Below are 12,720 nucleotides of genomic sequence, written 5' to 3' on the forward strand. Positions count from 1 at the left end.
AGCTGCAGTGGTTTTGAATCACGGCGCGTTTCCCGCCGCTGGGGTCAGGGGTCAGGGTTCGGGTCGGGGGGCGGAGGGAAGAGCGGACGGGCGGGAGACGCCGGCGCCAGACGCGGAGGAAAAGAAGCTGCGACCAGCCGCCCGGAGGCCGCCGAGCCAGCGACGCCTGAGCCAGTCGAGCCGCCGTCGCCGCGCCCCCATGGCGGCCACCAAGGTACGGCGAGGCCCGGGTGGGGCCGGGCAGGCCGGGAGGCAAGGGCCGCTATGGGCGGCCACGTGGGCGGCCCGCGCCTCGGCCGCCAACCCTCGCTGGCCTGCGGGTTCGGGGCCTGTCGAGGCGCCCGGGTCTGGAGGGCTCGAGGACTTTGGGTCCCGGGAGTGGGAGTTGCTGGCGAAGGCTCGGGTCTTGAGAGCTGCGGGGCGGCGCATGACCTTGTGGTGTGCGGAAGAGCAGCCATCTCCCGTGCTCCCGGCTTTACCTGGGGACCTGGCAGTTGCGGATTTCCTTCGTCTTGGGGCCCTTGTGATGTTTCCACTAGCATCGGGAAACCCTTCTTCTAGTTGCCCACAGATCCCTTCATTCATTCGGTCATTACGCCTGGAACCGCCGCCGCCTTTGGTGGCGGAAGCTCGCGTTCCAGCGCGGGGTACAGATATAAGACGAGCGGACTCAGGGCGGGGGCGGCTTTGTTGGTGGCTCGCGTGTCGGCCGCAGCGGAGCCGCAGTGCTGTGAAACCGAAGGGCTTCTATTTCTTTATCCTGTGGAGTTAGGTAGTGTGAGTCTGGGTTTTTTTTCCCCCTGTATTATCAAAGCACGTGATCTTGTCAGATTTAAACCTGCATGCCCTTGTAATCCTTCAAGTTGGGTCAGAATCTTCAAGCTTATTTGTCAGACTTTTCTTAGCTTCTTTCAGCTTAAATTTCCAAGCTTGTGAAAAATCGCTGGGTGAACTGTGAGTTCATGTAAATGCTAATAAACCCATAGCAATTTATCTTCGTAGTAAACTAACAAGTGCTTGGAGAATCCTCAGTAAAAACCATTAAGGTTGCTCTTCCTTTTGAGTTTTTCATGTTATTTACGTGTCGGGTATAATTTTATTTTACAGAGGAGGGATTTTCTCCCAAGCTACTCTGGTGTGTGTGTGGAACTGATTGATGCCTGAATGTGCTGCGCGGGCTGGGTGTGTTAAAAATCCATTGTCTTGCTGCATGCTATCTTGTGATTTTTGTGATGCTAGTGTAAATGCAAACTGGTGATGTGAAAGACTGGAGACTTAATTTCCAATGTAGGGGAGGCCTGTCTTCGTTTTTCAGGGCTGTTTTTGATTGGTGATGCCCACTGTGGGCCAGGTTCAGCAGCATTACCTCTCCTCCCCTCTCTGCACAGGACAGTCATGAGGACCATGATACCTCCACAGAGAATGCAGATGAATCCAACCATGACCCTCAGTTTGAGCCAATAGTTTCTCTTCCTGAGCAAGAAATTAAAACACTGGAGGAAGATGAAGAGGAACTTTTCAAAATGTAAGTCTTCTGAGGTGTCCCTGTGGAAGTATCTTTAGATGGGCTGATTGAGACAGCGAGAGAGAAACGGCTCAATAATAAGCAGGTCTCCATGGGACATTCCATAAAAAACTTGTAAAACTCCACAACCACAGTGGAACCATGCTCTTCTCTGCTTTCTGGAGGAGCCAGCCAGCCATGACTGTGCTGGGGATTATTTCTCTTGTGCTCGGGTATAAGCCTCTCTGTGACTTTTTTTTTTTTTTTTTTTTAAATTTTTCGAGACAGGGTTTCTCTGTGGCTTTGGAGCCTGTCCTGGAACTAGCTCTTGTAGTCCAGGCTGGTCTCGAACTCACAGAGATCCGCCTGCCTCTGCCTCTCGAGTGCTGGGATTAAAGGCGTGCGCCACCACCGCCCGGCCCTCTCTGTGACTTTTGTCTGGAACTTTGCAGAAGAATTCTAGGTTGGCAGGGCACATTATGATCTCTGTGAATTTTACGGCTTGGCCCCAGTCTGATAAAGGCTGTTTCAAGAAAGGGCCTGGAGTTGTATGGTGACTAGTCTTACATTGAAAATTCAACAATTCTGCCAAACCTTTTCCTGCTGCCCTGCTTCCTTGGGGCCAGTCATGTGAAGGGTGACCCCAACATAGTTTTGTCACCTGGGTGTCTCCCCAGCTGATCTTGCACCTTCCCTCCAAGAATCAGCAATTTCAGCAGGCTGCTGTAGCACGCGCCTTTAATTCCAGCACTTGGGAGATAGAAAGCAGGTAGATTTCTGTGGGTTTTAGGCCTGCCTGGTCTACAGAGTAAGTTCCAGGACAGCCAGGGCTACATTGTGAGAACCTTTCGTGGGGGTGGGAGCTTCCTTCCTTTCTTGAGCAGGAATCTTAACTTCTTTCCTTTTCTTTCTTTCTGCCTTGTTTTCTGTTGTCTTAACTGGGTATCCTTAAAGAACAGGTTGGTTTAGCTCTTGTTTGGTTTTTTTCTAATTTTGTATGTGTATGGGTGTTTTGCCTACATGGATGTCTCTACACAATGTGCAGCCTGGTGCCCAAGGAGGCCAGAAGAAAGCAGCGGATCCCTGGGGACTAGAGTTACAGACAGTTTTGAGTTGCCATGTGGTCCTCTGGAAGAACAGCCAGTGCTCTTAACTGCTGAGCCATCTCTCCAGCCTCCAGCTCATGGTTTTGCAGGTTAGGAAGTCTGAGATCTGAGAGCATAGTGCTAGCATTTTGGTATGGGCCTCAGTCGCATCTTAATGTGGCCATGTATCATGGAACTTGCTACTTCAGTCTTTTACATACCCTCTAGTGCCATTGTTCGGCCCCTTTCCTCAGTCCTCGTGATTCCATCTAATCATCAAGCATAAAGGATGCTTTAAATATTATTAATGTGAATTTGGAAATTGAGTTAATGCCCAAACTGAAAGGACACATTCAAACCACAGCAGACAAATTGAGCTACAACCTGTGCATTCCTGGTACTGTGTCTTAAAACAGAATGCCAGTGGAAGTGGCTTAGCTATCAAAATTGCTTTTTTGAAATTACCATGTGTTTCTCTCTTAGAACCTTCAATGAGGAACTGTAGCAATAGTTGAGTAAACTTTGGATTTGCTGTTGTCTTGTTTACTGGCCTGGTGATGGAACACATGCTAGGCATGTACTGTACTGAGATGCATCTCTTGCCTCCTCCAGTTTTATGCACCTGGTCTTGAACTTACCATTTACCTGCTTTAGCTTCCTTAATATCTAGGATTACAGGCCTGTACTCTCAGGCCAAGACAGCAACTGAGCATAAGATATCTTGTATCTGGTTTCACATCACAGCAGAGACTGGCTTGTTGTTTCCTCTGCTCAGAATTGCTGGACACTGGGGTTCAGGTACATTGTAGCAAAGGTTGTGTTACTGTCTCTGGCATTCCCCCCTTCCCCCTTTAAGTATACCTAAAATGTCAGATTAAGGTACATCTGCTCTGAAGTGGAGGGGGGCTCCTCAAAGAGAGCCCATAATATACCTTTGTACCCAGAAGGTGGTGGGCCAGAGCTCTGTGCTATAGCCCTGGGCAAGGGTGGCATCCCTTTGAGTTAGGTAGTATTTGATTTCGTCCATGCAGTGCTGACAGGACTGCTTTCCTGGGCAGCGTCCTTGGTGTAGCTCTGGAGACCAGCCTCTTGTGCCCTGCACCAGGGCTTTCTCTTAAGAAGTGGGTGAGACTGAGTTTGGAGGAGAGCAGAGACTTTGGCAGAGGAGAGACAGGTGAGGGTTGCAGAGGAAGGATGTTGGCCCGGTTTGAGGGACAGAAGAACTGGACTCATTGCTGGTGCTAGGTGCCTGAACCCTGGTGGCTACAACAGGTTCCTCCTGACAGGAAGCTGGTGCTGGGCCTGTGGAGGATGATATCCCTAAGGCTTTGTGTAGTTAAAGGGTGCTCATGTAGTGTGACTGGACCATCCAGCTCGCTGGCGCTTCTTTACCCACCCTGGTCCATGTGTACCCTTAGATACCTCTCCTGAGGAGAATGCTTCTGCTATGAATAGCTTTCTGGCTGAGAAGTAAAAGCAATGTGGAATTTTTGGGGCTGTTGTGCTCTCCTGGGCGGTATTTTGACTAGTAATTCTTGGCACCCAAAGACCTTAGAAAAATTTGGTGAGGACCCAGTGTCCAGCAGTACCCTTATGTTTAGCGCCCAGAGAACACATTTTCTTTTGGGGCAGTTGGTCCAGGTGTGAGTACCCTCCCTGTCTTAAGTGTTTCTTTTCTGGCTTTTCTTATAGGCGGGCAAAGCTATTCCGGTTTGCTTCAGAGAATGACCTGCCAGAATGGAAGGAGCGAGGCACTGGTGATGTCAAGCTCCTGAAGCATAAGGAGAAAGGGACCATCCGTCTTCTCATGAGGAGGGACAAGACTCTGAAGATATGCGCCAACCACTATAGTAGGTTGTCTTTCAGGTCTACACCCTGGGACTCTAGGAGCTGGTTACCAGGGGAGAGAGGGATATATTTGTGATGCTTAAAGTATCTTTCAAACAAGCCTCTGAACTATGACAGTGAAGCTTACAGAATGCAGGCTGTGGGCAAGATAGGTCTAGGGCAGATGTAGAACTCCAGGATAGAGCTGGATGGTGATGCAGTGGGCACGTGTTTATGTGTTGTCTGGGCAAGTTGTGGGGGTCTGGTGCCAAAGCTGTGTTTTCACCTTCTGATAATGCTCTATTCCCAGCTGTCGCCTGGGCTGATACAGGAAGAGAACAGTGCTGGGAAGAAGGCTCTTGGCCAGATGTGGCCCTGTGGATCTAGAACGAGGTCTCAACAAGCCATCCCTTCCCTGTTTCTCTCGGAGGTTCTTTAGATACATTTTGGGGTGCTCTTGATCCTGATCTAGTGCAAAAATCTATATTTTCTAAACTTAAAAATATTATCATGCCAAGTGAGTCTGCATATGGAAGACAAAGAACAGCTTTGTGGAATCTACTCTTCCCTTAATGTATTTACATGTGTTCTGGAGTCAAGCTCGGGTCTCTGGGCTTGTGTGTGTGTGTGTAGCTAGTGCTTTTATCTAAGTGCACTGTTTTCTTTCATTTGTGTGTGCCTGTGCCATGGCTGTGACAGTTGAAGGACAACTTGTAGGAACTGGTTCTCTCCTTTCACCTTGTGGGTTCTGGGGTGGAACTAGTCAGACTTTTGAGGGGTGCTTTCACTGGCACAGCTTTACAGACCCCGAATCTATATTTTCTAGCTGATCAGGATCTTTTGTCTTGAGTACATTGGCTGACTATAGGTAAGAGTGCAGTTAGGGCTTAATAGGTGGTTTTGCTGAGAGGCAGAGACATGAGAAAGACCTAGATACTCCCTCCCTCTTTCCCTCACAGTTGCCTCAGTCTCCCCTCAGTCCCAGTTTGGGGCACTCCCTTTGGCAGGGGCTGCTCTCAAAGCCTAGCTAGGTTCCAGAGTTGCCTCAGTCTCCCCTCAGTCCCAGTTTGGGGCACTCCCTTTGGCAGGGGCTGCTCTCAAAGCCTAGCTAGGTTCCAGAGTGGTCTCTATGAGCCTCTCCACCTGAGTGGAGCTCCTTGTCTTGCCTACCTCACAGGCCCTTGGTTGTTGTGAGTCAAGGTTGGGCATATTACTGTTCTATTGCTGTGAAGAGATACCATGACCGAACAACTCTTCTAAAAGAAGACATTTAATTGGAACTTGCTTGTATTTTCAGAGGGTTAGCAAGAAACAGACAGGCATGTCGCTGGAGCAGTAGCTGTGAGTTTTACATCCTGATCTGGTGCGGGGGGAGGCAGAGACAGAGACACACTGAGCGACTGTGGAGTCTCATCAGCTTTTGAAACTTGAGAGCCCACCCCCAGTGACCTTCTTCTAACAGGGCCACACCTCCTAATCCTTCCAAACAGTTCTTCAACTGGAAACCAAGCACGCAAGCATGAGTTTCTCGGTCATTCTCATTCAGACCACTACAGGCATCAAGTGGGCTGTGGGTGCTGAGACCACCATGGGCTGTCGTGGCTCAGCTCCCTGAGCTCCAGTTTTGGCGGTTGTGTAGGAGTGGTCAGATTGGTTATGGGCCTCTGGAATCCTCGAAATGCTGCCAGGGTACAGGGATGGGTGGCTGGCAGCTATCTGTTGGTGCTATAACCTTCCCCCTTGGTTCTCCTTGGTTCTGTAGGACCTGAGGGATCCAGAATAAACATGCTTGTTATGAGCCGTGGCTTGTCTTCATGACATACTAACATTGTCCTGAGATTCCAGTGTTTGCTACTTGTGTTCTTACCCCTCAGACCTTCCTGGACTATAGAGGGTTGAGTAGTGGCATCGTGTGCTATTCCTGCTTTCACGCTCCTTCACCTCTGTGTTCCCATCTTTAAATCAGCCAGGTTCATGCTGGTGTGGGCATGTGTTTGTAGCCATATGTTGGGCAAAGCCCTTAGGAAAGTTTGAGCCTGAGTGGCTATCCCTAAAACATCAGCAGACAGAGCCTGTGCTTCAGGGTCCTGAGCCTGTTCCTACATAAGGATTATCCTGGTTTTAAGCAGCTGTGGTTTGCATAGTGCTTAGAGTTGTGTAGGCCTGTGGTAAAATTCCTTCCCAGGGGCAGACATAAGCAATGTCTGCACTTCTGCCAAGGTCCCAACGACAAATGAAGGTGTGATGCCACCAGAGTTTCCCTCTGGAGAACCAATGAATTTATTGGCCTTTTCCTAAGGTCAGAGGTGAGGTGTTACTTACAGGGGTGTGAGTACTCCTTTCCAGGCTATACCTGGAAAGCCTTGACTTAGCAGGGATGATGGCTTCTCTAGGTGGAGTCACTCTCCCCGAGTCTTTCCCAACCTAATACTCTAGCTCCTCCTGGAGGAGGGCACGAGCAATTAGGACAGAGTTGCACACAACCAGTGGTTACAAGGGTGAGGGTCTGACCCCCTCCACCCTTAGGGAAATAAACAGTCAAATCCAGCCTAGATGATCTGGAAGTGGGCACAACCACCAGTATGGTGGTTGCTTGGCTAGGAGGGTAATCAGGTACAACAACTTGGATCTCAGATCCCAAAATTCCATGTTGGTTGAAGTAGGTCCCTCCCTCACTTAGTGAGCAGGTTGCTCTGAGTGAGGGCTGAGTGGTTTGGCCGAGGGTCCCGCTGTTCTCACAGGCTTCTCTCTTCTAGTCACACCGATGATGGAGCTGAAGCCCAATGCTGGCAGCGACCGTGCCTGGGTCTGGAATACTCACGCCGACTTTGCTGATGAGTGCCCCAAGCCTGAACTGCTCGCCATCCGCTTCCTAAATGCTGAGAGTAAGGAGAACCTGCCCAACTGTGGGTCATTGCTGTGTGAAATCCTAGGGGTCTGTATAAACAGTTGTTGCATCCAGTTGACTCCCATCAGGTGTGTGGAACAGAGACACACCCTAGAGTTTCCTCCTGTTGCTGTTTCTGCTGGGTTTCTGGTTCCTCAAGACTGGGACATTGGTGGCCCCTGTGGATGCTTAGGCACATGTTCTAGCCAAGATTGCAGAGATCTGCAAGCCCTGGCTGATCTTTCTTCCATGAGGGAATTTTTCTAGTCTCCCATGTGCTGTGCCCTGGGATCATGGAGAGTCAGCAGGTACCATGGCCAATGCCCTAGTGGCTGGTGTTCCCATGAAAAGTGAGCCTTCCATTGGTCTGGGAGTATAGTGTATATCTGGTAGCCCTTCCAACAGGAGTAGAGCCTATAGCAGGAAGGGCCTTGGACCTTGGTTGTCTGATTGTTGATAGATAACCTCAGGAGAGACTCAGTAACCAGTCACTGTAGGTGTTAGGTGGTCAGAAGCTGCCACTGGGGCTGGATTTGGTGGTGCTCACCCTTAATCCCAGCACCTGGGAGGCAGAGACAGTCAGGGCTATGTAGCAAGTGCCCGTCTTAAAAAAGAATGAAAGAAATTGCCATTGGGGACTATGAGTTGCCTCTTGAGAACTTCAGGATGTCACCAATCTACTCTGAGAACTTTTTCGGTTCCTTCTCTTTCTACAGATGCACAGAAGTTCAAGACAAAGTTTGAAGAGTGCAGGAAAGAGATTGAAGAGAGAGAAAAGAAAGGTGACATGGTGCCCTGGGGTGATGAGGGTGGGTGCTGGAACTTCTTTGCAGATTCACTCTGCACCTGGCTGCAGCTCCAGTCTGGTGCTTTTTCTGTCTGCCAAAGAAACATTCCAGGGTGCTGTGGCTGCCTCTGCCTGTTGGGGGTCATACAGCTACCTGGGGACATGGTGATTCCTTGGAGGCTTTGACCGCAGGTTGGCCTCATAGCGTTCGTGCTCAGTTCAGGTACAGAGCTGAGTTACAGCTCTCGGGAACCCACCAGGGGCAAAAGGGCTTTTCAGATATTCCTTTCTTTCTCTAAGAATTCTGTGTCCTGTTCCTCTGGGGCAAATGGGACCTGTGTTAGTAAGTGGCCATATATCACTGAACAGCTTAGTGTGGTACACCATCAGCTTGTTGGGGCCTCTTGTGCCCATCTGGGGAGAGTGGTGGTGATGCTTAGGGTTGACCTGCACTGGGTGAGTGCTGAGAGTATAGTACAGTCTCAACCAGATTCTCTGTTTGGTGTCTTACTGTGTTTGCCTGTTTTTGCAGGACCAGGCAAAAATGATAACGCTGAAAAGGTGGCTGAGAAGCTGGAAGCCCTTTCTGTGAGGGAGGCCAGAGATGAGGCTGAAGAGAAATCTGAGGAGAAGCAATGAATCTGTCTGTCCTTTTCCTTCCTTTTTCTTTTTAAAAAATTTTCCCTGCCCTTTAAGGTTTGTTTTTATTCTGCTTTGTTTTTACAAGGGACTTTATAAAGAACTGAATTCCAACCTTCAGGGGTTTTTTTTGTTTTCTTTTTTTTTTTTTTTTTTTTTTAATTCTTTTCTCCTTAAGTTTTGACACCATTGAACATGACTTCAGAAATCCATTCCCCAGTCATGAAAATGTACTGTGCTAACTTTCTTTTCCATAGTGGAAACACTTATTTATAGTCATCAAAAATAGTGAATAAAAAATACCTTTGAAAACCTGGACGAACTGGCAAGGCTATGTGGGGGAAGGGGAGGTAGCTGTGCCTGGAGCCCTCCTTGGCCACCTGTGTACCTGAGTGTGCATCGCAGGTCTGTGAAGCTGGTTTCTTAGGAGAATCAAGTGGTATGTCTGCTATTGCTCTTTAGGGAACAGTGAACACTATGGCGTGGTTTGTCCAAGCTGTTCCTAGAAGTGTGTGATGGCAGCTGAAGAGCCCAGTGGGGCTGAGGCTGGCATTAGGGCCAAAGTGTGCTGTTGTCTTGCAGCCTGAACTATTTATTACTTTGTGCCCTTATGTAGGGTGTGTGTGTGTGTGTGTGTGTTGGAGGGACATGAAGGAAGACCACTAGAGTACCTTGGTGAAGGGAGGTAGTAGGTAGACAAACAGATGTGGCTATTAGGAAAAACTTGGGTTGGCTATGGTTAATAAGGCAGCACTGAGCTCAGTGCAGAGAAAGGCCACCCTGGAAATGGATATTCATTCTAGTGTTGTGTCACCGTGTAGCTGTGACTAGCCCTTTAACCCTCCTGTTGGAAACCATTAGATGCTTCAACACCTTCAAGTAACACTCGTAAGGGTTTGAACCTTCTGGACTTGAAGTCTAAACTCAGCACTGTTAGTTAGGATTATGAGACTAGACTAAAACTTGTCATGTGTGGGGCTGGGAAAATGGCTCTTGTAGAGGATCCGAATTCAGTTCTAAATGCCCACACCAGGCTGCTTACAATTAAGCTCCAGGGAGTCAGACACTCTGCCTCTCCCAGGTAGTGCATGCAAGTGAATGCACACATACATCACACACACACACACACACACATATATATATATGTGTGTGTGTGTGTGTGTGAGAGCCCTGATATGATGTATTATGGGCTGGCCTCAGGAGCTGCACCAGCCCTACCTATGACAGGACAGGAGCCATGGGGGGCCTGCTCCCATAAGAAGAGGAGCTGGTCTCTTGCTGATTACCCCTAACATACACCAGAAGCACTTGAAGAGGATGGGTCTCCACCTGTCAATTTCTGTATTGTCATTGACCCTGTTATGTCTGACCTTGTCAGACATGGTATGTTTACAAATACAGCTTTTTTTTTAAAAAAAAAAAACTTCTAAGGTAGCATTCAAAGTTTTCCATATAGGCATATTGTACTTTATGTCCATACTACCCCACCTGCTGCAAAAGAACCTTTTCATCCCCCCAGCTGATAAAAGCCAGCCGAAGACTACTGGCTGTCTCTTGGCTTTCTCCATCCCAGAAAGAGATCTGCACACATGGTGGGGCCTGATGAACTGGAATTTGTGACACTGACCACATGTGGTCTTCAATGTACTTCATAAAAGGGCTGGGTGATCTTCCTCAAGGGAAGCCCTGGACTGGGACATTCATTTTGACATAGTGGAAAGTAACCTTTATCTTGAGTTGAAACAAGCAAATGAGCCTTTAGGGTGGGAGAATGCTTACCAACTAGAAAATTTCTTCCCATTCCTAGAGTTTGGCATTTTTCCCATGTATCTCTGGCAGTGGATGAGGATGACTGGTGGCCTCCATACATAGCATAAGTCTAGTCAAATCCAAAAGAGTTCCATGCTGCAGATACAGAAAAGCCCCTCCAAAGTAGTTAGGGGACACTGCTGTCCTGTGCTTAAACTGTATTCTGGTGTACTTAAGGAAGTGGCTTGTTCACACTTGTAGGTGTAGCTGAAAGGAACATGCATTGGTCCAAGTCTTCCCTATTGACAATGGACTGGAGGATATCAACGAATAGCTGAAGCTACCCAGCCTGGCTGGCATTTGTGTCCTGAGGCAATGGGAGGCAGAGGCAGTGGGGTGAGGTCTTATCAGGAGTTAGAATTAGAGACACACAGGTAGCTGGGTAGTAGTGGCACATTCCTTTAAGCCCAGCACTTGAGAGGCGGAGGCAGGTGCATCTCTGAGTTCGAGGCCAGCCTGATCTACAAAGAGTTCCAGGACAGCTAGGACTGTTACACAGAGAAATCCTGTCTCCAAAAACAAAACAAAAAACCACAAGTTTATCCTCTTTTATCCATAGGGGACATTCCAAGACCCCCAGTAGACACTACAAACTTAGGGGATGCCAAGCCCTGTTTATAAGTTAGGCATAGTGGGAGATGAAGTCAGACAAACTGCAAAGAGGTTAAATAAATATAGTCTAAATAGCTTACTGTAGGTCTTAGCAACCTCAATACAGATTCTTTGTTTTTTGAGACAGGGTTTCTCTGTAACCATCCTAGCTCTCCTAGAACTGGCTCTGTAGACCAGGCTGGCCTTAAACTCACAGAGATCCACCTGCCTCTCCTCTCCCCCCCACCACCCCCCATGCTGGGATTAAAGGCATGCTCAGCACAGGTTCTTACCTAACTATGTAGAACACTTTGGCCTTTTGCTTTACCAGGTCTCTGGCAATCACTACTGTAGAAACACAAGAAGGCTACAATAGAAACTAGGTAAGCCTAGGGAAATCACATTCAAGACAGAGAAGTGCAGTTATTAAGTTGGTTGGTTTGCTTGAGATTCATTCAGCCCAGGTTGGCCTGAAGGTGTGTGTAGCAGAGGATAACCTTGAATCCTGTGTCTACCTCCTAATGATGGAACTAGGTACATATGCTCAGTTTATATGGTGTTGAGTTTTGTTAGGCAGGCATTCTACCAACTGAGCTACATCCTGACCCTTTTGTTGATGTGGGAGTCCCCTCTGTGTGCTGTGATTACCTTTAATGAATAAAGAAACTGCTTTGGACCTATAGCAAGGTAGAACTTAGGTAGGCAGGGAAAGCTAGGCTGAATGCTGGAAAAAAGGGTGTAGTCAGGAAGAAGCCATGGACCTTCCGCCTGAGTCAGACATGCCGAAACTGCCAGTAAGCCACTGCCACGTGGCGATACACAAATTAATAGAAATGGGTTAAATTCATATGTAAGAGTTAGCCAATAAGAAGCTAGAGCTAATGGGCCAAGCAGTGATTTAAATAATACAGTTTCTGTGTGATTATTTCAGGTCTAAGCTAGCTGTGCAGCTGGGAAGAACAAGTAGTCTCCAACAGATTGGCACACCAACATGGTAGACTAAATCCATGTAAAACCTGAGAGAGTTTGAAAAGGAATTCTAGACACAAAAATACAGAGTTTAACACAGCTTTCTTGCTGTTTGCTGGCTGCATGTAGCAGCTCTTTTAAGAGAGGTTTTCCTGACTCGGCAATAGCAGAAAAGCCGTACGTACCCTTTTGAAATGCCAGCTTTCTGGGATGTGTTGCCAGCATGACCTCTAGCGCTTTCTGGAGACGGAGCATTTGGATGGGGCATGGCTTGCTTCATGGCAACATGGGCCAGCTGTGTGCCTAAAAGTGGGGCAGTATGTGTGGCTCTCAGATGTTTGAGCGGCTATGCCATGCTGGACTGGGAACAAACAGGAAGTACCGTATATACCATAGTAATAATGCGGTTTAAGTTTTAGACTGGGCAGGCAAGCAAGAAGTGCAGTATATACCATAGTATTGGCGCAGCTTATGTTTTGAGAAGTGCTTAGCATTTTAAAAAGCGCTCCTGGACAGTAAAGAAGTACAGATATGCAATAAAGACAAATTCAGATGAGTCATAGTGTTGGATAAAGGTAGGTAGGCTTGAAAGAGAAAAGAAAAAGTATAGAGAGTCATAAAA

General features: G+C 48.1%; 1 protein-coding gene and 1 non-coding gene across 2 annotated transcripts; both read left to right on the forward strand.

Annotated features, from left to right (window-relative positions):
* Window positions 1–56: 56 nt before the first annotated feature.
* Window positions 57–9,047, forward strand: Ranbp1 (RAN binding protein 1). Its single transcript, XM_038344876.2, has 6 exons — window positions 57–214; window positions 1,389–1,525; window positions 4,282–4,439; window positions 7,173–7,301; window positions 8,020–8,085; window positions 8,623–9,047. The coding sequence occupies exons 1-6, from the start codon at window positions 200–202 to the stop codon at window positions 8,727–8,729; spliced, it is 612 nt and encodes a 203-aa protein (XP_038200804.1). The 5' UTR covers window positions 57–199; the 3' UTR covers window positions 8,730–9,047.
* On the forward strand, window positions 8,133–8,258 carry LOC119825833. The gene has a single exon (XR_005287299.1). It is a non-coding gene; the product is annotated as a small nucleolar RNA SNORA77 (small nucleolar RNA).
* Window positions 9,048–12,720: the final 3,673 nt, after the last annotated feature.

The sequence above is a fragment of the Arvicola amphibius genome, chromosome 10 (genome assembly GCF_903992535.2).
Source record: "Arvicola amphibius chromosome 10, mArvAmp1.2, whole genome shotgun sequence".
NCBI classification, from domain to species: Eukaryota; Metazoa; Chordata; class Mammalia; order Rodentia; family Cricetidae; genus Arvicola; species Arvicola amphibius.